Source organism: Parus major, chromosome Z (assembly GCF_001522545.3).
Source record: "Parus major isolate Abel chromosome Z, Parus_major1.1, whole genome shotgun sequence".
In the NCBI taxonomy this organism is placed as follows: Eukaryota; Metazoa; Chordata; class Aves; order Passeriformes; family Paridae; genus Parus; species Parus major.
Window position 1 is genome coordinate 36,018,990 of NC_031799.1, and position 27,569 is coordinate 36,046,558.

The following is a 27,569-nucleotide window of genomic DNA, read 5'->3' on the forward strand; positions in this document are numbered from 1 at the left end:
GAATTTATCAGATTTTTCAATTGCACCTTGGCTTAACTAATGAAATATCTTGGCTTTTAAAGGTTGAATTTATCCTTTGGAAATCTGTAGACAGTTTATGGAAAAATACTGACATTAAAAGAAATTATTCTTATTTTAAAATGTAGTTCCTATGGGTCTGTGCATAGTGCAGGCTGGTCTGCTTTAAAAATGTTAGATATAAGCCGTTTAAGACATCATTTCACTGAAAGAAATACAAAGAAGGTATATAGGTCTCAGGAGGGGAAAAAGAAAAAGATACATTAATATTGGCAAACTTATTGTCATGAGTGTTGCATTTTACTTGAAAAACACATTTTATAGGCTTTTGGAAATAAAAAGTGTTTTAAGCTTTAACTGTCCTGGAAAGAAATTTTTCTCCTCTTTTTGCATATATTGAAATATGAAAACAAAACACAGAGTAAACAAGTACAAAGGGCCCTGTAATCTTTCAATTAAAACTTTACCATTACTTTATGTAATTAATCATCTGATTTTCTGCACATTCTATGCCTTTCCCCGTGTTCTGAGGACTATCCTCAACTAAGCAAGATGCTGAGGGCCTCGAAATCTCCCTGGACACTCTGCATGCCATTCACCAACAGCCCTGAAGAGGGTATAGTTGCACAGCTCACTGCTCCTTCTCTCCTGAAACTCATTTCACTTCAAAACCAAAAGATTGACTGTTTTCTCCTTTGCTTTTTGTTACAGTATTAAAAGTTTAGGACAGAAAAAAGAGCATGAAGAGAGTTCTGGATCTCACCTCCTTAATCTTCCAAGGAAGTTACTTATTTAAATATATTTCTGTGCAATTCACTACTATGTTAACCACCTACAGATGAAATAACCTAATTATAGCTTCAATCAGGTCAATATCTATCAAAAATTTTAGAACTGCACTACAGACAGAAACTTCTGAGCAAAAAACATGTGCTCTCTAAATGAAATATGTTATTCCACTAATCAACTAGAACAGCTCTGATCATGGGAGCTGTTCCCACTAACCAGACCTACATTTCAAGCAAATGAAGTCTAAATTACCAGCAGTCATGCAGGAATCAACTATGATTAATGAAAGTTAACAGGCAAAGAAAACCCCCTAAGCTGAAACCACATTTTCAAATAGAGCCTATCAGACAGCATATTGGTAGAGCTTCTATTATAATTCATGGAACAAACCCTTTTAAGTTAACATGTGCTACAGATAAAAGTTTATTAGCTGTCTCTTTACCAAACAGCATTATAAATTACCTGAATTCATTTTTATGCATTTCAGCTATTTTCTTCTCAAGCTTTTGTGACTGCTTGGGAAAAATCTTAAAGTCGCTGATGTAATTCTCTGGGTGTTCATCAGGATCATAATCACCAAGTTCAGCTGAACAGATCCAAAACACAAACAAAGCAGAAAAATTGAATTGCAACATTAATTAATGGGGAAAGAAGGCAATAAATGCAGCGTAATTCAAGGTACTTTCACACTCACTAAGTAAGAATCCAGCATCTCTCAAGAAATGTTTCTTTGAGGAATTTATAATTAACTGAAATAACAAAATCCTTATAACTGTCACTTTAATCAATGAGTTTCAAGAGAAGTTCAATGCCTTATTAACTACAGCATTAATTAGCAGTAGTAAACTATTTTCTGTGGCAGAAAAATGCTCTCTGAAACAGAAACATTGGCACTGTTCCCCTCCGAGTATCTATTATTCTGGTACCAGACAGAACTAAAATAATGCGCTCCTTATTCTTCCCTTTTTCACATGATTTATCCTCACTGGCATGGACTGGTTCTAATTCTGTTCTAGCAGAGAAACACATGCCTTGTTGATCAAGCCATCAGGCAGAACTTAATTTCTCTTCTAAAGATGTCACTTAGGTACCCAAACCTCACATTTGGTGTTCTAATTTTCTGAATGAGCCTCATTTAATAAGGCCTGGATTCAGTTTTGGTTTGGAAACACTGCCTAATCAGACACACCGATGATTATTCCTTTCTGTACAATTCAAGACATATCTGTCTGAATTTGGTCCTCAGGAAATGATGGAGAGGGAAAAAAAAATAAAAATAGGGAAAATAAACCAGAATTTCTTTCCCCTTGAATTACATCTTCCATTTTTGCCAGAGATTCCATCATCACACAGGTCTTCTTTAACATAAGAAAGGATACCGAATGACACTTTTTCCTGCTTAATTCAAATGGAATAGGCTACTTTCCCATTCAGGATTCAGAATGGAGTTTTTCTTTTTTGGTAAGTGGAATCTAACATTGATGCCATACTTCTTCACTAAAATGCTAAGGTAAGTTCTTTGGTTTAATTTCTTTTAAGCTCTGCTTCATTGGCTAACAGTCTGAACTGCTTACTTCACAGTGCATGTCAATACAGGGGAACAGTACAACAACAAGTTATTGCTAGCTGTAGTTATACAAGTTTTGCATTGCTGCTTTGATAAAACGAATATATGACTGAAGTATTTAAAGAAGCCTGCTGCTCATACTTACCTTGGACAATACAGGCACCCAGGTAGGCAGCATCAGAAAAGGAACACAGCAAACGGCCATGGAAAATGTCCCTTTTTATTTGTAGATATAAGAGGTATCTGAAATAAAATTTTAAAGATGAAGAAACAACGTGCTATCTTTTTGTAACAGATTCAAAGTATCGGCACGAAACCAACTGTGCAACAATTTTGAATCTTTCTTTTTATTTTAATTGGCAGGAAAAAGAGGCAGAACACAACCACGAGATAAAAACAGAGGTAAATAGATCTTCTTTCAATAACAGTGGAATAATAAGAGCAAAAAATTTTAAAAAAAGCAAAAAACCACTAAGAAATGTTATAGAATGTACTTTATTTAAAATATACAGCTATTATAATGCTGAATAATAATGTGAAATAAATTATGGCAATGTAAGCTTGTTTGAGCACCCCTGTTCTCATTATATACAGGTTTACACCAGGCAATCTTTCTCTTCCTGTAGGCAAAATAACACACTGACGAACAGTGGAGATTTTTTTCTCTTCTATTTTGTGGTTTGTTTTTTTTTATCTGTAAAGGATCCTAGATGAAGTTTGAAGGCAGAAATAACTTCATGAGGTCTAAAATGCCACAGGCATAGGGCACCTGCCTGGGGAGGTCACCTCTCCCATTCACGTGTTTCTCTAAAGAAATGGTGAGAAGAAAACAAAAGGTTCCTTCTACCTATCCTCGGCCTTCTATCACAGAGGATCTCTAAGCTTTAATAGCAAGTGGAATGGCACAGCTCCAACCACTTTTTCTTCTGCTTTCTCCCCTTCAGAACGGCCTCCCATAGATGGAACAACCCACCTGCACAGCAAGTCACTCACACCTTCTTTCCCAGCACCAGGCAGGTTTCAGCCACACCATTTAGGCACTTCACCCCTCTGGGAAAATAAGCTATTTAAACATTGCTTCAAATAGACAAAATCTAGCATCTAGAGGGTTTTATCAAGACTCAGTGGCTTCTGCAGACCATCAGAACATTCCTTGACACTGACAGTCCTCTCTAAACTTGAGCAACATACAGCATAGACAATAAAAAGGTGGTTTATGACTAATACCACTGTCAGATATATTTTGTCCAAGTTACCTGCTTCTGTTACCTGCTCATATCATGAGCTTCTGCATCAAGAGCAAGTCTGGAAATACTATCTGAAGGACAAGAGAAACTTTTCTCCTTTCCTTGGATTTTTACTGAACCTAGTAAATGGGATAGTTATCAATGAGAAAAACAATTTTCTCTCATTGTAAACACGTCCCTTCACATTACAGATGTGATCTGTAGAATTTTAGATCTACAGAATCTTTGCATTTCAAGGCTATTTTTTTTTTATATATATATTTTGCAGCACCTTATCTCCCCTCTGTAATCCATGTCCAGTAACAGCTCCTAAATTCACTTCCATATGTTGGTACTGCTAGTCTATAGGTAGATCCCAGAGGAACTACCTGTAGTAGTGTGCACCAAAGGCCTCAGTGAAATGAAATAAAAATTCTTAATCTGTAATGACAGTGTACCAGAAAAGGTTCATTATATTGATGTAAATACCATATATAACTTGGGCAATTGAGCAGTGCCTATGCAGAAAATTTTGGTAAGATTTTCCAGGATGAAAAAAATAGGATACCATTCTCCAGAGGGACCATTACCTTGAGGACAAACTGTGTTCAGCTGTAAGCAGTGCCAAAAAAACCCACCCAAGGTTTCAGAAAATGGTTTGTTAGCCAAGCTGTGAGGTCAACATATTGTGCGTCACTTCTAAGCAAATGGTTTGTTGCTGACCACAATCAAAGATCCCAAGTGTCATTTGCCAATAAAACCAAGCTGTGTGTGGGTCTGTCAACATAGCTGGAGGGAAATGATGCCATCCAGAAGGACCTTAACAGGCTTGAGAGGTGCATCTGTGGAAAGCTCATGAAGTTCAACAATGCCAGCTGTAAGGTCTTGCACATGGGTCAGGGCAATCCAAAGCACAAGTACAGGCCAGATGGAGAATGAACTGAGAGCACCCCTGAAGAGAAGGACTTGAGGATGCTGGTGGATGAAAAGCTCAACATGACCCAAGAGTGTGCAAACAGCCCAGAAAGCCAGCCTTATGTTGGGCTGCATCAGAAGAGGTGTGAGCAGCAAGTCAAGGGAGGGGATTCTGCCCCTCTGCTCTGCTCTGGTGAGATCCCATCTGGAGTACTGTATCCAGCTCTGGGGTCTGCACTAAAAGAAAGAGGTGGATTTGTTGGAACAAATCCAGAGTAGAGCCACCAAATTGATCAGAGGGCTGGAGAACCTGTCCTAATAAGACAGACTGACATCTCCAAAGCAAGAAGAGCAGCCTGGAACAGGACTAATACTTTAGAATTCTTTCAAATGAAGAAGATAAATGTATTCTCAATTGAAGGGAATTTCTGCACATTTTGCCAAAGGCTCACTAAACTTCAGACACTTCCTGTAATACTTATGCTCCAGGTCAGAAAAAACTTATGAATGTACACCTGACTCCTAAATTCACTAAGGTGTTTTGTATGTACTTAAAACTGTATACACTTCCAGAAAAAACTTGCAAAATCAGATCTGATTTTGCTTCTTTGTGTGTCCTTCCACCATAGGTGCTTTTTCCAAGCCCTGGCATATCTTTATAACCTGATTTACAGCCCCCTAAGTATTCAAGCTTAACAAGAAGCTAGTAAACTTATGCTTCAGTGCTTGTACTCACAAATGTCTCTCATTGGAATAACCTCATTTCCATCTATTAGCTGTTTGCAATACAGATGACTCAACTTCAGGTCGGCCAAGCCTTTCCTGCCATGAAGATTAAGGGTCAGCAATATCTATTCTTGTTTTTAAGCAAGTATCATGACCCCAGAGACCATGTTGCTAGCTGCTTAACAGACAATTTATCTATTTTAAGATATTCAGTGAGGCAAGAAAGCTTTCCCACAGCCAAACTTTGTAATTTGGCCACACAGTGTTTTTTTATTTGGTTCAAGTCACTTTACTCAGTTTATTCCTGTAGCAAATGTATCTCCCACTGTTGCTGCAGTCTTTCCAGCTGACAGATATGGTCATCTCCAGAGATCCAGCAATTCATGAAAAATTGTTATCTTAGCATGGTATCTGACTTCGACTCACTACTCTTTTCCATGGTACTGTGTGTACTCAGGTTCAGAGTGGCAGACGGCAAATGAATGTGTATACAATATTCCTGGATTTGGGTGCCCTTCTACCAAGAAGAATTTCTGAGTTCTTTATGAGTATTATTCAGAATACCAACTCTGCATTTTGTCTTTTACAGTAGATATCAAGTACACTGCAGGAGCACCTGTTTTCTGCCAAAGCATATGAATCTCCAGTAAACACTAACTACTACATACAAGTATGTAATATCACAAATAAGAGAACATATTCTATAAAAAAAGCTTGAAAAGAGAAGAGGAAAAAAAAAAGAGAAAAAGGCTGAACATGAGCCAGCAATGTGTCCAGGTAGCCAAGAAGACGTCGGGGGATAGATTTCCTTTCTTTTGTTCCTTCGTACCTATAGAATTTTTCCCAGAAGGTAATAAGAAATACTAACCACTTATGGCTTATACCCATAACACTTAACAAACATACCAACATACTTAACAAACAATAGTGGCCAACCTCAGGAGAGAATGGCATCTGGCGACGCTTCACCCTTTGGTAGTTTCTCTGTAAGGGACAGAGATAACATGAGAACTGGGCATGTGAAGTGGCGGGGGCAGCAGCTAGTCTCACTCTCTCACTCCGCTGCTGTTCTGGGGAAAGGATTTCCCTGCTGCCACCAAAGCCCAGCACAGTCCTGCTGTCTTCTGCCGTGGGGATCCTGAGCTCGTCCCTCTCTGCCCTGCTGGAAGCCGGGCTGCTGCTGTCCTGCTCCCGCTATTTCTTCGGAGCCTGCTCCGAGCTTTCGCTGCACTGTAGCCCGCACCTCCTGCTTGCCGAGACATCCCGCGGCTCCAGCCACAGCTCCGGAACTTCTGATACAGCTTGCTATCACCCGGGATTTTTGCTCATTCCCACCAGCCTGTCGTGCTGCTCCCTAGAGTCCTGCGGGGGCACCAGGACCGGCTGTCCCAGGGGGGTTTGTGAAGCGAAGCCTCTCTCCCGTCCCTTCCCGTCTGGGCCGAGCCGCCATCACCGCGTGTGGGCCCAGCCCGCGCCACAGCGCCCCCTGCCGGCCCGGCGGAATCCCTGCCCCGGCACAGCAGTGAGGGGAGAGCGGCCCGGAGGGGTCACTGGGGCCTGCTCTGCTTGGTGTGAGTGCCAGAGCTGCTGCTGTCTGCTTTATTGTACACACCAGTAAAGAACTGACATTCCTATCCCCATATCTTCACCTGACAGCACCTTAATTTCATAACTATAATAATTTGGAGGGAAGGGCTTTACATTTTCCATTCCAAGGGAAACTCCTGTCTTCCTTAGCAGATACCCGTCCTTCAAACCAAGACAGATGGCCAGTGGCATCCTTGTCTTTATCAAGAGCAGTCTGTCCAGAGGGACTAGGGAAGTCATTCTCCCTCTGTACTCGCACAGGTGAAGCTACACCTCCAGTCTTGCGTCAAGTTTTGGGGCCCTCAGTTCAAGAAGGACCAGGAAAAGGTGCTGAAGCGAGTCCAGAGAAGGACAAAAAGACTGGTGAAGGAACCACAGCACAAGTGTTACAAGAAGCAGCTGCGGGAGCTGGGGTTGTTTAGCCTGGAGAAAAGGAGGCTCAGTGGAGGATGCAGCCAGGTGGGGCTCGGTCTCTTCTCCCATGTAACCAGTGACAGGACAAGAGGACACAGGCTTAAGCTGCATCAGGGGAGGTTTAGGTTGGACATTAGAAGAATTTATTTACAGATTGGGCAATTAGACTTTGGAATGAGCTGCCCAGAGAGGTGGTGGAGTCACTGTCCCTGGAGGTGTTTAAGATAAGGCTGGAGGCACTCAGTGCCATGGTCTACTGAACATGGTGATTTTAAATGATAGGTTAGACTCAATGATATCAGACATCTTTTCCAATCTAATTGATTCTGTGACAGAAAAAAATAATTATATTAGCTAAAATATATTGCCTACTTACTTGCTAATACTTGAGAAGGATTTGGATATCTTTTAAAATAAGGAAAAGTCATCACTCTGAAACCGTCAACTCACGGTACAGCAACAGCCAAAAACAAAGCCAAGAGAATGTTTGGTATCACTGGGAATGATATTTGAAATGATATGTTGACAAACAGAGAGGCATTTTGCCACTACTTAAAGCCTTGAAGTAATCACACCTTGAATGTTTCTGGTCCCTGGAGACTGAGGGGGACATAGCTGAGCTTGATTAATAGAGAACTAAAATGAATGAGAAGACAGAGCCTCCCTTACAGGGCAAGGTGGTGACTAAGGGAAAGTAAGAGTGAGTCTTTTGAAATCATGAGGATGGCAGGAAAGGCAAATGCAGAACTGCTACCCCACTGAATCCTACAATACTAGAGCTAGGGGAAAATCAGTGAAATCAGGAAATTGCTTGAGGCAGAGGAAAGAAAGCACCCGACATAGCAGATAGTGAGTCCACTTTCTCAGGAGGTTGTGAAGACAGACAGTATTACCAAGTACAAAAAAGGAATGATTATACAAATATGAGCAAAATATCCAGAAAATAATACTAAAATGAATACACATGTTGAAAGTCCTAATACAATTCAAAAAGCAAATTTGGATGGGAAGGAGATCATCTAGAAGTTTTCCTGTTTTTCTGAAACAATAGGAAAGTTCCATTCATGATAGCATAGCTTAAACCCAACTCTCCATTTGTCAAACATGACAATAAGCATGCCACACTGATGCCAGTACAGCAATTTCTCTTTTAACCTATCTGAACAGTCATAAGCCAAATTCTAGCAGTGGAATTAGGAACTGAGGGAATATCTATCATGATTTCAAAGCATTATCTTCATCCAAACTCAAGAAAATGGAAAATTCTACTTCTCTTAAAATATCTAACACCAAATGTATTATAAATCGTCTTGTTCACTTATTCGAGAAATTGACTAATTCTGTTAACAGGCACCTGTAGAAAGAATCACCCTTCTTGTTCTATGCCTTCTGAAGAAATATGTTAAGGACTCAAAACATAATGAAGGTATAAGTACTCCACATCCCCCTTCTGCCTATTGCCCCTCCTATACTGCCAAAATCATGGATACCTAGTAATAAAAAAAGCCCCAAAACACCCAAAACTATTCCTTCAGAAAGAAGTCCTTCATTTTATACCCTGGGGTGGGGGGTGGGAAGATGACTTTAATACAGCTTTCAGTAATCTCAAATCTCTGACTTCTGAGGTCAGTATTATGACTGCTACTTGCATTTAGCAAATAGCTTCTGGCTTCAGAGCTGGTCAGTGCCTGAATTATAGTGTATCATCTTTCCTTGGGAAAACGGTAAAGGATGATAAATTACCATTCCAGTGAGTTGCTTGACAGCACTGGCCACAGAGGAAAAAATCTTTATCGTTACATAATAATTAATATCACTAATGAGTAAAGCAGGCAAAGGAGTGGCAAAAGATATGCACTGTTTTGGCTCCTGGCTACATAAAAACTCCCACCACAACACAGGAATAGTCTTTTCTATAAAACATCATGACTGGACTGCTTCTTCTCTGCCACTCTGCCTTCCCCTCAGAGAACCACAAGAAGAGCTCTGAACAAGGTCTCTTCTCCATCAGGCACAATCTCCACTAAAAAAATATGGATCTTTTTGGTAATTTTTTCGTCACGCTGAATATTATCTGCAAGCCTGCAGTGTGAAGTGCTCTTACTACCAAAACACTCACTTTTAAGATTTATGCTATTCAATCTGATTGTGACTGCAACACTATTAAAACTATAAACTCACTTGGCAACTGCCAAAGTGGCCTTGACAAAGACAAAGTACGTAAGTGGACTTTCATAGATACCAAAGCACAGCTATGACCGCAAGAAGAGAAGAACAGGGTACCAGGACAAGCAGAAGTATTCCTAAATGATGTCTGGAACAGGGCTAGGAGCACAGGCTCAGCTCATATGAACTTACCTTTAAGCTATTAACCTATTGCACAACTTTCCAACTTGCAAACAAATAATTTGATATTCGGGCACTAACAACCAGATCCATTCAGGCATTAACAACTACTGTCAACCTCAATTGGCCTCCAGCTTCTGGAGGAAAAAGCACAAGACCCTTTCAGCACATGGCAATATTAAGTACAGCTGATTGAGACTGGACTAGACAAACACTGAGTGTGCCATGCTTACATACCCCAAGTCTTTGTAATTCTATGTGAACTTCCAATTAAACAATTTTTTCATCCGCTTTTACTGCTATCAAAATACTCACTACAGTGATTTATGACAGACTAGTCGTTGAAGAAGTGCTTCTTGGATTAGGAAGTATGGATTAGGAAAAAAGGGCATGATGAAAGCTAGTTGAAATAATCTATCTTTGGTTGATTCCACCAGCTATTTACCCATGCCCTCTTCTAAAACTGTTTTTTTCTACAATAATAATGGATTACTGATACAGTATTGTCTGTAGCATTTTAGAGCATTCCTTTGGGACCTCAAATGACTTTATATTCTCTCATTTTAATTATGCACACATACTAAAATGAAGAGATTTGAAAATAGAGAATGAGTCCCTTGGATGCTTTCTTATATAAGAAATAAAAAACACTGTTTGATTTATTACCTAAAAAAGAACACTGAAAATAAATAACAAAATATCTGTCTCCAAGTATGATGAGTCTTTGGATATATCTGTTCATACTCCCTTGACTGTTCAGATCCTGTTCATGTCCAGCATCTCAGGCTTTCCTAGCTGTGGACCCTCTCAGGGCTCTGAGCTGTGAACAAGAACAGGGAAGAAGGGCACAGAGCAAAATATCTGTGCTTTCCATAGAGTCTTCTGGGATGCTGTGTATGCTGCGGATTGAGTGATTTCTGCAGGTTAAACTTTTTTCACAGCAGTTTTATTTCTTTGCATGCCATGCAAAACCTTGGGCTTTATAGTGAACTATAGAATATCCCTTTTTCTGCACACAGTTTAAGGCACATAGCAAAAGAAAACTTCCCCCTATCAAGCTATCATGCTTTCTGGAAAAACAATGGGAATTAACCAAAACCAGAAAATTAAGAGAAAAGGAAATTAGCAGTAATACCAAAACTGTTTGTATTCAAGGCTTCTATCCCCAGTCCTGCCAGGCTACATTGCAAATACTGATTTAAAAAGAAAAGAAACGGTTATGTGTGGCAGGGGAACAGGGGAGATGTGAAGATCTGGTGCCATGTTGCTATTGTGTAATTAAAAACTTGCACTTATTACTCTCATTAGATATGCTCAGTGATGCCAGTTAAATGCTGTTTTCTAAAACTGAAGGACTTTGTCCTGACTTCACACCATCTCTAAGTGATAGACAACAAAACCTAAGAAGCAACATTCAGAAAAGCCTGATATCCTCCACATACTACGCATGGAGCTGAAGTCAAAACCTGAGAGATGGCCATAGTGTAAAGGATTGTATTGGGTTTGCATGGCCAAGCCTTGGTAATGGTGGGGATAACAGGGTGGCTACTGTGAGAAGCTGCTGGAAGCTTCCTCCATGCCCTGCAGAACCAATCCTTGGCAGCTCCAAAGATGGACATGCTGCTGGCCAAGGCTGGGCTTGTCAGAAGTAGTGGTAACACTTATAGAATCTATATTATAGATTTAAGAAGGAAGAAAAAAGCAATTGCACAGATGTAATCATGGCCAGAGAAGAACAGAATGAGACCACATGAGAGGAACAGCTCTGCAGGAACCAAGGTCAGCCGGGAAGGAGGGGCAGAAGATGCTCCAAGCTCTGGGGCTGAAATTCCTCTGCAGCCTGTGGTGCCAACCATAGTGAAGCAGCTGTGCCCCTGCTGAGATCCACAGGGATGCAGAGATCCACCTGTAGCCCATGGACAAGCTCCACAGCAGAGCAGATGAATGTAACTTTGATCATGGGGCAACTTTTTACAGTGACAGGTCTTCTAGAGTCAGAGCGACTCCATCTCTCTTAACAAGGGCAAAAGGATTCTAGCCCATGAGTTGGCAGGGCTGATTTAGAGGACTTTAAACAAGGTTTGAAGTTTGAAAGGGGATAAAAACAGGCTCTCCAGAGATGAGCCTAAGGTGGCAAGCCAGAGTCAGAGATGAAATCATCAGCTGACCATAACCCTCATTTCCCATCTCTCTGTGCCATGGAAGGAGCAGATGGAGATGGAAAGAGTGGATGGGTGGGGAGAAGGCATTTTTAAGGTCTTATTTTACTTCTCATTTTCCTGCTCTGATTTTGTTAATAATAAAGTCAATTGATGTCTCAAATTACACCCTCTTTTCCCATGCTGGTGTTTGATGAGTGATTTCTCTTGGTCCTTATCTCAATTAATGGACCCTCATTACATTTTCTCTCCCCTGTGAGAGGTCTAGCTGTGGAGGAAAGTGAGAGAAAGGCTTTAGTGGGTGCCAGGCATGAAGCCAGGTTCAACACACTACAAGGAGCACCACTCTTCTACTAAGGCTGAGCATCTTTCTCCATTTAAGATTATACAAACCATTCAAAAATATATATACATTGCTTGTGTTGCAGTCTGCTGAGCCTCCAGTGCACATACAGAGGCCAAATCATTTGAGAAAAATAAGTTAAATCCTTACCACTTTCTCATCACAATTTTTTAAAAGGCATTGGGAAAAAAGCCTAATTAAAAAAGAAAATGTGCATCTTTAGTCTTTTTCTAACCTGTTTCAAAGTGCAGCCTCAGTGTTGTGGAAACTATTTCTGAAAATAAGGACAGATCTTCTAAATACATGTTGACACCCATCAAGATGGTGAGTTGAGAAGCACTGAAGCGCATTGAGATTTGTACTTCATTGACAAGTTGGGTTTCAAGTGGTCTACTACTGCATGAGCAAGAGAGATCAAGGCAACAACCCCCATGGCCTCTGAAGATAACTTGTGAACTACCATCCTAACACCAGCTCAATCAGAGAAAACAGTGACCAAGTACCAAACAGAACCTCCCTTTCATAGTGAGAGGCAGAAATATTTTCTATAGAATTTCCTCTCTGGCAGTAATATTTCAGAGTGCCTTGATGTCCAAAGGTAGGCACTGATTATATTTCAAAAGCATAGCTATGGAAGCAGTTGTTAATTAAAGCAAGAGAGGATGAAAGTAAGTGGGTGGAAAGTTACAACGTAACTGACAATATTCTGAGCTGTCCTTAGCAGTGTAGTAAATGCAGCGGCAGGCAAGCACGCAGCATCATTTGTTGCCCAAGGCATTCCTGGCCTCCAAACACGCAGTGTGCACATGTTTTCAGACTACTACGGGCTTTTTTCCTATAATATCATAGACATAGTGATAACTTTAGATAGGTCATTCTCCACCTTAATTTTCTGAAAATAGTTTCACATGTTAAACCACAGAGTAACTCAAGGATTACAGTCAAGCCCAATTTATAAAAGGCAGGACAGAAATGAAGCATCAGTAATCTGAGGGGACAGCTCTTATATTTTCTTCCTGTGATGTCTAAATCCTGAACAGTATCTCTACCCATGTCACACTGGCTTCACAGAAATCAAACCTTTACACCACAGACACACAGCTTCATGTGCTGAATGGATGATTTTTTTACATCAGCTATTTCTATGGAAGAGTTGGAAAACCAGTTCTTTTTAAGAACTGTTAAGTCTCTCTGATGTCTCAAAGATGCTTCATTAAAGATTTATTCTTATAAAGCTTTTACAAAGACTGCATTGACAATAATCCACATGAGGGATTAACCACAGGGTTAATTAATGTTCTGAACCGAAGAGTGGCATGACAATATGACAGAATGTCTTACTGTAACTTAATTTCCTTATTTAAATGGGGACCACAGCCACCATCAGATTTCCACCCAGCTGAAGAAGTGAAAGAGCAGCTCTGACATGCATAGGCACAGACAGTAACAGAAATGTAAAGCACTATTACTCTCACTCAGCTGGCTGTACATACAGCTGCAAAGTACAGATGGCTTTTAAGTCAAAGGGTGACAACATTATTAGTTTATTTTCAAAACAACCTAAGAACACATGGCAAAAAATATCATTGTCAAGTGAACACAGCATTAAAAAAAAAAAGCAAAGCAAAAATCTACCAAGAAGCCAACTAGTCCTCAAGGTTTCATGACTGTCCTCTGTCAAATGCTCATGAATATTTTTCTGCTTGAATTTCACCAATCATTGCAATTCAAGGAAAAGAAAAATAACTCCAGCCAATCTAGAGCATCATCTTGAATCTGACCCTGTGCTTTGGTCATTAAGCAAATTCTCAGAGATGGCTTACAGGGCTGCACTTCACTTCTTATTTCAGGAGCATTTTCTGTATTTTATTATTGTGTAAGACATAGGGGCAGAGACAAAGCAAAGCTTCCTTAGTAACAACACTGGGAAACTATTAAGATGATCAGACTCCAAAAAAGTGTGGAATTAATGATGTCTCAAATTATTTCTCCTTTTTAAGCTCTTAATGGTATTAATTTCTATAAAAAAACTGTAATCCATTTTTTACACAACTTGACTTATTCATTTGAAATGTACTAGCCAAGACCAAAACATACCCACAGCACAATACACATCAGCAAGCCAATTCTTGGTGCTTTGCATTCCAATAAAACTTATCCTGGGAGGATATCCAAGTTTTTAAAAAGTCAATTAATTTAGATTCTTAAATGAGAAAGGTCTATACAATCATACTCTGGATCATAAAAAGGTAAAATGTTCATCCAAGGACAAACAGTAGTATATACTGAAAATCCATTGACTTCCTGGTTTATAACCTGTTCACTCATCTGAACAGTTTCAGTATTTCATCCAAGATAAATAGCTGTAATATGAACGGCATGCTCCAGCTGTTCTAAACAAACTACAAATATACAATTCAGCAGAACACAAGCTGTTTCTGAAACTTTCAGTGTGAAGCCAGTGACAATGGGATCACCCCCATTCATGAAGTGACTTGTGTGCATAAGCCCATGCAATGCTCAGGGGAGGAACCAATGCAGAACCTAAGGCAACAAGTGCTGAGGCACTTGGTGCTTCTGCAGCGTGCAGCCAACAGTCAGCAGTGAGAACTGCTCACTAACAAGGTGGTAAAGCATACATACAGTCTTGCACAACTGGTACAGAGCTCAAAAAGGCTGTTACTTTCCTACATTCCACCCCACCCCCCACCACATACACTTCTTGGAAAATGCCCAGAGCAACAGAATATTCACAATTACCAGTAGGACGGACAAAGCTTCCATTCATTAAATACAACTGAGGTGTTGTACAACTCTGTTTTCACAGCATAAATTTCAAAATCCCAACATAAGCAGCAAGAATCCTTACCCTCCAGAGCAGTTGTACTTGAAAAATATGAATTTATTGCATCTTTACATAAGTTTATTAAAATCTGTCATTACTTTGAAAAGATATCTTAAAGATAGAGAATTAAGAGAGACTACACATAAACCTGTTGAAATGGGGCTGAATTAAACTTCCCAGATTCTTTCAGGGGAAGGGTGAAAAAAAAATTGTAAGAAAGAGATAAAGGAAAAGAAAGAGGAGAGGGGAGGGAAGGGGAAGGGGAAGGGGAAGGGGAAGGGGAAGGGGAAGGGAACTTATCCCTTCCAGGGAAAGAACCAGGATAAGTTTTGCCCAGTTACTGCTTCATTATTTTAAAGTTCTGGTGTAGCATAACTACTTGTCTGCATGTTATAAAAAAGTTCCTTTAAACATTTTAAAAATCTATAGGTATCACAGTAGAAAGAAGATGATCAGTATTGCAAATGTCAGCCTAGGCTAATTTTATCAGAAATAGTGAGAGCCCTACCCTACACAACAATCTGCATTTTCTTGAACTTGTTAACAATGCACATTAAATGCAGAGACTAAAAAAAGAACCAAAACAAAGCAAAAAAAAAAAAAAAACCAACACAAACAAACAATAACCAAAAAATACCTGGTGAGCTCTTCTTTAATCTTCAAGGGTTCATGTGGGTAGAATTTCACTCTAAAGCACATGGTATATGGTGGATGAGCTGAAACATTATAAAGAAAAAGCATGAGAACAGGAGCAAACAAACATTCCTTAAGTCACTCTGCAGGAGTGACCTTACAGATTCTTACTAATGGTTAGTATAGCCAGAGATTCAAACAAAAGCATTATTACATACTTATTTTGGGGTGGTCCTTTTTGGCAAATGATAAGCAGTAAGCAATAATACTACAAAATTGAAGAAACCATTTAGTTAATGAAACTAAAGACAGGTGAAATATTTCTGCTCCCAGTATTTAATAAGATTACAGTACCTAACTCTGAGCAATGGTATCAATACCAAGACTGACCTACAATTTTGTCAATAGAAAAGAAAGAGGGGAAAAAAAGAGAGAGGAAAGGGGGAAAGGGAAAGGAGAAAGAGGAAAGAATCACAACAAGAAGAAATAATTCAGTTTTGCAATCAGTGCCTCTCAGGCACTTTGATTCAGAGCAAAAGGCAGATCTATAATATTCTAGCTAGTTTTAAAATATTTTGGTCTTGGTATATTCTCAATGTATGTGGTCAATTTTAAATTTCCAAAACATTGAAGAGATGGTGCTTTTACAGCAGGAAAAGGGAAGGCAGAAGAAAAGAGAAAAAAAATACAGAGGAAATAAAAGACACCACTGTTGATATATTTTATATATTAGTAAAGGCCTGTATGCACAAACCAGCCTTTGAAGTAAGTCGTGATATTAAGGGCTAAAATCCTTGAAACTTGCCTGCAGAAGAGAGAGTAAAGCAAAATAATATCCTTGTGTGTAGGGGAAAATATATAAACTGTGTGTCTTAGCCAATAGTAGCTTGCTCTGCCCGCAAACCCTGTAGAACCCTATAAAAGGTGTGCTAAAAATAAAGTTAGGCGGCGTTCACAATTACTTCTGTGAAGACTGGTGAATTGCTCGGGGGTCTCTCAACACACCACCAGGTGAAATCAATAATTACTTTTTTAAATTGTAAATTATAACAATAATTGGTAAGTTACCAGAACATTTTACTCGACCGTGTTCTTAAGCTTACTAGTTTATAGGCTTGTATAAAATTCATGTGGTAATTAGTTCAATAATCATGGTAATCTTCAAGCTACTCTGACTGCAGTATTTACCTCTATGGTGGAGTGTTCCAGAAACACATCTCTGGATATCACACAGTTCCATGTGATGTACAACAGCAACAGAAAATAAAAATTCATTAAATCTTTTGTTATATCTGGTATCTCTTGGAAGGCTCAACTCTTCTTGAAGGTATAGAAATATTTTGCTCTTTCAAAATCTCACATTGGACTTATTTTACATACAGTCAGCCTCAACAAATCTGCTGATTTCACTTTTTTTCCCTTGTTTAAATAACTATTCATTTAAGACACAAGGAGGAATTTCAGAAGGGATGGCAATGGAAATATGAAAAGTACAGGAGAAGAAAAATATCAAATAATCAATAAAAAATATAAATTAAGAGGAAATTAAGGAAAAAAAAAAAAAAGCCTTAATTTTTCTCCAGAGATGGTTTGACCTTTCACACTTTTCAAATCTGGAGTAGCCTTCTGAAGGCTAGAAAACACTCGGTCTGTTTTCTGTGGTTTTTGCTGTCTTAGATGTGACTGCAGCATTGTCTTACAGTGACTGGAAACAGTCTGCAAAGCAGAAGACTTTGTTATGTCTTCCCTGCCCTGTAACAGCAAAGTAGAAGGTAAAGTGAATTCACTGTCCCAGAAAGGAAAGCAGCCATGCAGAAACTCACTAAGGACTCGTGTTGCCTGGACAAAGCAGAACTAAAGTCATCTTAAATGGTTCTGTTACTCCTAAATAGCCATGTTAAAACCAAACAATGGAGGAAAACCTGCGTTTTTAAAGACTTTTAAATGTTTTGGCAGATTTAGAAGTTGTTTGGAAATAGCGATGAAGATATAAAAATAGCTAATACATGTGTCTTCAGGGCCCTAGCAAATACAAGCCTACTGCAAGACCACAAAAAGGTACTGAATTTTACCTAATTTTCAATTAAAAAAAATTAAATTCTTCAGTGGTAAAAATTAAGGGAAAAAAAAAAGTTATAGTGGAAGATCCCATTCTGGCAGTTTGTGGTAACCACATAAAAGTATCATCTCACCTGTATGCAAAGAGTATCACAGTGAGGAAATGCAGGCACACACAGCACTATAAAATTAGCCCACATTCATATGAAAGGTTAAAGTAGAAAATGTTTTACTTGTAGCAGAAGAACAGTATGTGACAGAAGTGCACACCAATGCACAGGACATGCAGGAGATTTGTCAAGGAAGCTTAAAGCCTATTTTGCAAATCTTTTCCTAGACTCAAGCTCCTGTAACAATATTCCTCCTCAGCAGTGCAGCAATAATATACAAGTCTGCTGCTAAGCCAAGATCATTTCTGTATTGCTGTGCAGGAATGGAAAAAAAAAACAAAAAAACTTGAAATTTGAAATGGTAAAAATAATGTGAACCTATCCATCTAATTAATCTCTAGAGATAAGAAGGTTCCCTGCAATTACAGGAGATCCTCTTCTTCTGTTTCTTATTCTCAACTGGAAAACCAGCCACAATGAACATTTGACTGGGTAAAGAGGGAAATCCCAAAAGCTATCCAATTTACTATCCATCTTAATTTTAAATATAATGTTCTTCCAAAGAGACATTTGATGATATGTAAACATTAAGCAAAGCCTTTGTCTTATAGATTTTACTGCACTGGAGAAATAAATACACGTGACGACTTCATGTTCTGTCTTTGGTTTCTCATAGCAGAAATCAAGATAGGCATTTAATTTTATCAGCTCAAGAAATATGATTGTCAAGCCAGATAATTTCTCAATTCTTTGAAAGTAAAATTGCTTTTGACCACTTACATATTAAAGTGGAAACTTTAACAACAAACCTTCCCAGAACAGAACAGAATTTTCAGAAGCACATTTCATCAGCACAAAACAAGCAAGCACATAATCAGTTTTTTAATAGCTGTTTCTTAAAAGCCTGTTCTTTCAGAAGGTCCTTTATGTCTCAGATAAGTAGCAGCTGGCATAGTGAAATGCCCAAGGCTCTGTCACAATTTCCTATCATTAGAGTTCACTTTCTCACTAAAAAACATTCACAATTACAATAATTTCAAAGGACTTTAGTGTGGAGAACAGTATTGACAGCAAACTCCATTGAAACAGAGCCATTATTTTGCCAGTTTATATGCTAATAGTACTTAAGAGGTGAAGGAAAAAGTACAAATAAAATCATTTAAGTTATGCTGAATGCTGAAACCAGTCATGATCTAAACACTCATGAAGGAGTTACATACAAAGCATAGTTTTCCGGGAAACTGGTTGTATGTTTTTTAAGTTTGTTTCACTTACATTTAAGTAAGTTGCAGCATTCTATGTACATCAAACAGGAAGGATTGCCCTAAAGTACACCCAGACCTACAACACCATGACCAGAACAAAGAGATATGGGAGATGCTTCCCTTGGTACAGACATCAGTAAGTAAGGGACTGAGTCTCACATGAACTATTTTTAAGCAGTCTACAAAAGTTCCACACATTTATATTACCATTTTCTCCACAGACAAAGAATCTGAAAAAAAGAGGAAAATATTTATATGTGCTAGTTTTGGCTGGGGTAGAGTTAATTTTCTTTGCAGTGGCTGATATGGGGGGGGCTGTGTTTTGGATTTGTGCTGAACACAGGGTTATATAATACAGAGATGTTTTTCATACTGACACCCTAGTTAGGAGACTGTGAGTGCATGGAAAGTTGGGAGGAGACACAGACAGGACAGGTGACTCCAACTGATCAAAGGATGGCATATCAAATGCCAGATGACATGTCATCATATTCAGGATATAAAGTAGGAGGAAGAAAGAGGAAGGGGAGACTTTTGGAGTAAATGTTTTCCCAAGTCACTGTTATAGGTGGTGGGGCCCTGCTGTCTTGGAGATGGCTGAACACCTGCCTGCCCATGGGAAGGACGGAATGAATCCCTTGTTTTGCTTTGCTTGTGTGTGCTTTTCCTTTCCCTATCAAATTGTCTTTGTCTTAAAACAAGAGTTTTCCAACTTTTACACTTCTCTCCCTGATCCTTATGGTGGGGGACTGAGCAAGTGGCTGCGTAGGGCTGGGTTGCTGGTTGGGGTTAAACCACAACACGACAAAAGATGAAAATAGTTTTTAAAAGCTGTTGAAAAACTTGATTGAAACTTGATTTACATGTGTCAACCAAATAGAGAAAGATGGGAGATTCTCAGCTGACACTTTCCAAAAGGTTTGTTTTTCACAATCTCTTTTTCACAAAGCACAAATGCTACCTTCTCTAACGCACTGTGCTGGCAGTGTTGGGTTTTTTTATATTAAATATGAAGTACAGCTGGATACTGAAAGCCAAAAGAAGATGTAAAAATTATCTTCATAGTCCTGAGAATGCAACAATGCAGAAAACTTTCTGCATTTCTCCTTGACGTTACATGTTCTCTGAACTACACTATCCTACAAAAAGTTAGTGAAATTTAAGAAACAAAGAAACAATCAAGAAAAAATATTACACTCAAATAGTCTTCATGTTCACTAGTTCTGCAGAAGCATCTCTGGGGCACTGTTAAGACATACACAGTTGTTTCCATATACCTGTTCCCTTTCCAGACAAATCAGCTGTTTATCCATATTCCTTGCTGAGCATTTTTAAGATAGGCAGAACATTACTTAGTGTTTCTATGCATAAGGGCTACCTGATCCATCATAAATCTCAAATTAGGGGTCTCCCACATTGCAGTCTATTTACAGAACAACACAGGGCAAGGTGGATTTTTATCAAGCTTAAAATAATGAATAATAAAGCTTAAAATGCTGTTATTAAATCTTTGTGAGGATCATAGAATACACAGCATTCAGATTAACGCCTGAAAGACCACACAAAGCTCCCATTCTCATTGTACATGTATTTATGAATCTCATATTTGATAAAATTTTTCTTTACATTTCTACTGCAACTCCCTGGTTCATTCCACCTCCTTTCAGGTTTTAGGACAGCATCCTAGAGATCACAAAAAGTAATTGAAAAATTCCTATGACCTGACACAGGAGAACATCCTTTTAGCATTATTCTTTTAGATCATAGAATCATAGAGTGGTTTGGGTTTGAAGAGACCTTAAAGATCATCTAGTTCCAGCACTTCTGCCATGGGCAGGAACAGCTTGCACGAGACCAGGTTCCAACCTGCCCTGGATCACCTCCAGCGACAGGATACCTACTACCTTTCTGAGCAACATGTTCCAGTGCCTCACCACCCCCACAGTAAAGAATTTTTCCCTAATATGTAATCTAAACCTATGCTCTTTCAGTTATGCAAGTCAGCAGGAAAAACATGGAAATTTAGAACTCCTGCACATCAGGGCAACAGAAATGATTCTGTTCCACTGTCATCAAGAACAAAATCCATATATATGGATATTTCCCATCAAGCAGGTTTTAGGAGAGCTGGATATTACTATGCAGAATAATCTTTGAAATTAATCGAAAAACAGCAAGAGTAAAGTGTATGGGGAAAATCTTTATTTAAACATTAGTGCTGATGTGACTCAGGTTTTATACCATAATATTCCTAGACAGAAAATAAACAACAAAAAATGTAAGACTGCCAAACAGAGAAATTTACTGCCAGTATTTGTACCACAATACACAACAACATGCAAAAGAACAGAAAAATTTCTTTTAGAATTTCTGTATCCTGAGCCAGAAAGATACAGCTTCCTTAAGCAACCTTCCAGAGAGGTTTCCATCACACCCTTGGAAACACACTGCTGGCAGCTGCTGATCATGGGTCACCAACTGGCTTTAATCTGTACAAACAAGACTGGCAGTGGTTCAGGACATTTCTCAGAAACTAAGTTTTTCCCTCTCAGGCAAAATTAGTGATAAAAATGGCTGAGGACCTAGACTTTACATATCACATTAAAACACAAACATTACAATGATAATGGAAAACACAAAGGTAGATGGTGAGACAAAACATATACCACGCCTTCATTCTTTTTGTGTGGCACCAGAACACATTTAAATATAGTTTCATATGTAATAAGACAAAACAGAAAATGTTTTAGAAGATTCTTCCTGTTGTATTCAATGTTGCTAAGTATGAACTTAAAGTATTTTTTTTTTCCAAAGCCAAAGAAATTAAAATTGTAGCACATCACACAAGATCCTATGGACACTTCAGACCTTCAAAGACACAACATTCTGTTCCGTGGACAGAAATGTATCGTTGCCAGATTGTGAGTTCTGTACAACCTGACTATATAGAGGGATTATGCCTGAATGATTCATGTACTACTGAGGCCCATGAAAAGTAGTACCTACTAAAAAGTATACCTAGACTACTTCTACTAGACAAACTTTTTCTGCTTCAAATATTTGCCAGTATTGAGCTGCATGAATAAACAGACTGAAAAACTTGCTGCTGTGCTGGAGGATAAGGAAAGCTCCCCAGAAATGGTAGCTGAGCTCAAGGACACAGCATTTTTGAAATTTTTCTGCACTTATGCAAGTGCTCCACAATTCTATGTAAATCTAAGCATTCAACTGATTTTAGAACTTTTTGAGTCATTAGTATTATCAGAGAAAATTATTCATTTTTTCCTGAATTCCTTAATGCAAAGAAAGAAAAGGAAACATCCATCAAGTACAGCCACTGTGAATAGCTTTCTGCTATCATTTCTCCCATAAGTCATGTTTACATAACACTTGGGCTATTAAACAGTCACTTCATTGCTTCAGTTTTTAGCCTTTCCACCTTCTACTAATTTCAGTTCTCACTTGTGCCACCTCTGACTGGGATGTTTTGCAAATGAGTATCAATAATTTCTTCTTCTGAGTCTAAACCTTTTTATAGTAAACTAAGTATTTTTAGATCAAATATGAGTTAACCTTGCTCCTTTAGAAATTGTTTGATTTTATACATTAATATAGCCTATTTTTAGAAAAATAAATCAAAAGGTTCTTGATACCGAATTAATACAAAAATGTCCTTGAAACCTCTGGGACCATAATCTTCATGGGTTCTACACATGTACAAAATATATATACATAGCTTTATTTTTTTTCCTTAAAGGGTTACTGTAGGAACTAAAGTCCTTCTTTTGTGATATAAGAGAAAGTTAATTTACACTAGTATTTTTGAACATAAGTTGCCAACAATATAGTTAATTCAACTTCTGTGTCATAAATCTAAGGCTGGTTACAAAAATCCTTTGTTAGCATCTCATTCTCTTTGGCTCTAAAGACCATTCCACCACAATAAACAATCTCATGCTAGTTGCATTTTATTTTGCTTTTTTGGTATGTATTCATTTATTTTTTAGAGTTTTGATTAGGATTCTATCACAAAAACCACAGAAATCCTCTAATAAGGCCATGAAATCACTAAATCTACAGAATTCATGGACTACTATCTATCACATCTAGGCACTATCTATATGCAGGAAAGGTTGTTTTGAATAAGTCAAAACATTCTCAGCACATCTGTTGGCAGAGCCCCTGCATGTGTTGCTATGCAAAGTGCACAAGAGGAATAAGCCTGTATGCTTTTTTGGGTAAAAGCAGTGACACAAATGCAAGCCAGAACATTCAGGAAACTGTTCTACTTTTGATAACACATTGGATGGAAGCAAGAGATTAAGAAAATTTACAATTTTTACAATTTCTCTGTTCTTCCTTCTTTTATTCCTTTACTAGCATTGCTGAGGAGCACAGCTTAGTTCTCATCTGATATTTTTGAACTTAATTATATTACTGGATATTATTTCAGCCAGATAAACACTACATATAGGAGTTCACACTGAATATGCCAGATACATGTGTGTTTGCATATATACATGTATGCATATATTGCAGTATGGCTGCATTGATGGAAGAATTCCTTGAAGTATTCCATATATTGCAGTCAACATCCAGTATTTACTGGTTTTGCACATTAGACAATCTCTTAAGCCTCACAACATTTTCAAGCAAATACATTATCTCCCACACAAAAAAGTTCCTTGTACTTATGCTTAAAGCTGAAAACTGTATACAGCTGTATGCAACCAATATGAGGATTAAATTCTCCTTTATTTCCTAAGGTAGGTAGGTAGGTAGGTAGGTAGGTGGGTGGGTGTGTAGCTAGCTAGCTAGCTAGCTAGCTAGAGAGATAATGGCCAAGACACAAGCTGCACCATGTCAGGTCTCCAGAACTGCCAAATAGACTGTCTTCTGCTGCTGGATATAAGATCCTGAGTACCATAGCAGTTCTGTTTCCCAAAGAAGGCCTCAGAGTTGGACCATTTAATGAAAACCATAGGTCCGACAGTAACATTTCAAACAGATAATTAAAATAATACATTCCTGTTTTAAAGACACTTTTAAAAATACTGATCTTATGTTCATTCCTCCTTTAACCTTCACCTGTGGCAGAAAGCTCACCACTTAGCCCACAGTGCTTGAGTTTGCAGGACAGTAGCAATGGTTTCAAGCCAATCCTTTGCATTTTCAGAAGGCAAGTGGCAGCAGAAAGAAGGAAAACCAGAAAAGACCCAGAAGCAATTGCCACGCTCCATTTTCATTGCCATTTCTCAGTGGCTGATTGTATCTGTCTGAAAATGAGAGCTGGAACATCCTGGTTCATACATCTTCCAACCAGATCTGTCACCCCATGTCAGCTGGCCTCTGGCTGTAGCCATGACCAGTAAGGGAAACCTTCTGATGTACAGAAGAGAGATGGTAAGATCAGGTAGCATGGAGTGTTTAGGACTCCTTCATGTGCTAACATGAAGGACCTCTTTTCCCCGGGAAACAAATGAAACTTATTCTAAATTACTTCATGGAAGCACAAGAAAACCTTCAGTTATTTAAAAATCAGTTTAAAAACATAAGCTTTCAAGACTTACATTTCATTTGCTTGAAGATGGACTTGTTGGGCTCAAGCCAGTGCTGGAAAGACAAAGCAGAGAGCAGAGGTTAATATGGATCACAGTAGACAAAAATAGCCTTGTAAATGTATAAGGTATCAAAAATGAGAAGTAGGAATTTTGTTTCACTGAGAAAACATAAATGATAAAAGCATCTCCATACTGGAATTATACTGCATAAACATTCTTGATATCACCAATGCCTATAAAATAGATGTAGTTGAGACATAAATAAGACAGATATTTCAAAGACACATTTAAGAGGGACAGGTTGTAGTCCTCAGCTAGCAGTAGACATTTTAGTCTCATACTTGCAGCCATTTTTTTTTCCCAGAAGAATGGTCATATCAGACAGTAGGACAGACTATTCAGAAACTTTAACACTGTCTCCTCATTAGTGTTGTCTTCTACATTTCTTAAAACTGAAGAATGTTTAAGTACCATATCCTCAGTCAAAAAAAACAGGACACAAGTTATTGCTCTCTTCTGGCAATAACTAAAAATTTCAAGGGAAAAAGATTGCACTTTTCCAGGAAATGTCCACAATACAGATGATTAATATAAAGCAGAGAGGTACAGATGCTTATCGGTAGATGCGTAACTTCACCGGAAAAGACGCTTTTGGCAGGAAAAGTTTCATATTTTTTAAATTCTCTTAGAAAAAATACTCAGGTGCTTCTGTAACCAAAAGTTAGGCTCACATTTTAGTTAAGAGCCTTAGCACATCCCCTGCTAGCACTAGCTGACCTGCTCAGGAGGATGTTTTGTCAGACAAAAGAACATGCTGATATTCAAGTGCCACTTCTGACTATAGCCAGCACCTTTTGTATTAGTATTTTTCATGTAAGCAAAAATCTCCACAGTAAAATGAGATTTGTGCTGTGGAAGCAGCTGGTCAAAAAGCACAGCATTCAGTTTTAATAAGCATACTCAACACTGGAACGCCTTGCACTAAGGGGTTTCATTTTTAACCCTTTCATTCTAGCTCTAAATCCCTTTGGTCAACTGCAAAAAGAATACCTAGCATTTATTAAACCATACATAATACATAAAATATCCTACATGAGCTACCATTTATCCACATAACCATTAGTAATTCTACTGCAGAGAAAGGCCAGGTGTAGATATTTTATAGTTGTTAATAACTGACAGAACATTATTACTTTAAAAATTCTGACATCTCAATTCAGATGAAGTCAGGATAACCCTAAATTAGTTTCCTGAAAGAGAACTTTCGATAAAACAAATACTTTGGAAAGAACATTTTCAAATATCTGTGCCTTATGTTCTTTCTATGGTTGCTCAGAAACTTATACACATATAGTTTACAGTAGTATTGAACATAAGCTCTGCAACAAATTTATATTTGAAGTTCACTTATCACTGAGAGACAATGGAGCCCTGCTACAAACAAAACAAAAACCCAACAGCTTCAAACTTCAAACAGCCACTGCAAAACAGCAACCCTCCAACATCTCTTTACCTATTCCATTTTCCCAGTGTCTCTTTTTTTTAGGGGAAAAGATGAAAGAAACATAAGTGAATCAGCAATGACGGTTTCACTGACTTACCAGAAATATCTAGCTCATTTCATTCTTTTTTTAGATCATACATATAAATTATTTATATGTTTCACTCTGAATAATGGGGGCTGAAAGTTGCTCATAAAAAGGTAATAACAATCTGATTTAAGAAATCTTATACAGTCTGCAGTGGCTTATAGATACATAATCCAGAATGAATTCATGGATAGAAAACCAGTCAAGACACACATAGATATACAAGTGCAATTTCCTTATCCCATATCCACCAGGATCAGGCCAGTCCTAGATAAAGATTCAGACAGCACAGGGGGACTTGGGCAGTCCCCATGCTGCACTGCTCCCAGGAAACTGAAAGTATTCACTATTCTCGTCTACCAGAAACACAACACAATTTTCTTAGTATTCCTTTTTAAAAAACCAGGCTAGAATTTCAGCACAGATCAGATCAGCATTTAGAACTGTTTGAAAAAGTTAATTAACCTATTATAACAGAACAGTCAGAGTCAAAAAAAGCCAATTGGCAAATATGAAAACCTCATACCAACCATGTGAATAATGAAAGGGGGGAGACATGGATGAAATTCCTCAAACCCCCAGGAATGCAGATTTACCTAACACATACAAAATCAAATATGTTTCACTAAGACCTGACCTTCATGGGTTAAAAACAGATTGAAAAGACACCAAGCAATTAAGCATGGAGGTCATGGAACTGACAGGCAGTTTCTACAAGCTCAGATTTCTATTGTGACCTTCTGTTGGTGGAAGATTGCAAATGTGTACACAATTCAGCTGAATCTTCCAGAAAACTGAGGAGTTACTTTATAATTTGTGGAGACTTTCAAAGACACAGCAATTAGGTGCTTAATGCTCTTTGACTGTCAGGGGAAGATAAACACCTAGTCATTGCTAATACTTCTGGAAATAGCCACCCCTACATTTGTTTGCATATTTCAATTTGAGTTTTAGGAAAGATTTTCCCTTGAGTACTTATCTTTCAGGCTTACAGCATTGACTATTAATAATTAATACCTGTGCCTCATCTCTGCTATACAGTATCCAAGCTATATTTATTCCAAGATTAATTAGCTGTTATAGTTAGGAGGAGATTAAGGTTCCTGTAAATTAATCAAACCGTTTCTGCAGAAACTTTAAATTGAAAAGAATTTGGTTTTCCAAAATGCTTTTTTCATGTAGCAACATTTTTTAAACAATTTTCCTGAAAAAAAATAGGTGAAAGGAAAATATAACATTTTTAGTTAGCTTGTCAAGATAAATTCTAGAAATATTTTAAATGTTCAGCTGCAAAAGAATGCCATTAATATGTAGGCAACACTGCCTTGCAAGAACAGTTCACAGATGTTGTCAACTCTTCATTGTAAGGAGTTATTGTGCCCCTTATTGTACTTGATAAGACTAATAAAAAAAACCCA

General features: G+C 38.2%; 1 protein-coding gene across 1 annotated transcript in view; it reads right to left on the bottom strand.

Moving 5' to 3' along the window:
• The window catches only part of FRMD3 (FERM domain containing 3), a 73,458-nt gene that overhangs the window by 36,340 nt on the left and 9,549 nt on the right, over positions 1-27,569 (bottom strand). The window contains exons 2-5 of the mRNA XM_033520681.1: positions 24,572-24,614; positions 15,573-15,651; positions 2,520-2,617; positions 1,270-1,393 (exon numbers count right to left, since the gene is read on the bottom strand). Coding sequence (XP_033376572.1) covers positions 1,270-1,393; positions 2,520-2,617; positions 15,573-15,651; positions 24,572-24,578 — 308 coding nt within the window. The 5' untranslated portion in view covers positions 24,579-24,614. The remainder of the gene's footprint in view (positions 1-1,269; positions 1,394-2,519; positions 2,618-15,572; positions 15,652-24,571; positions 24,615-27,569) is intronic.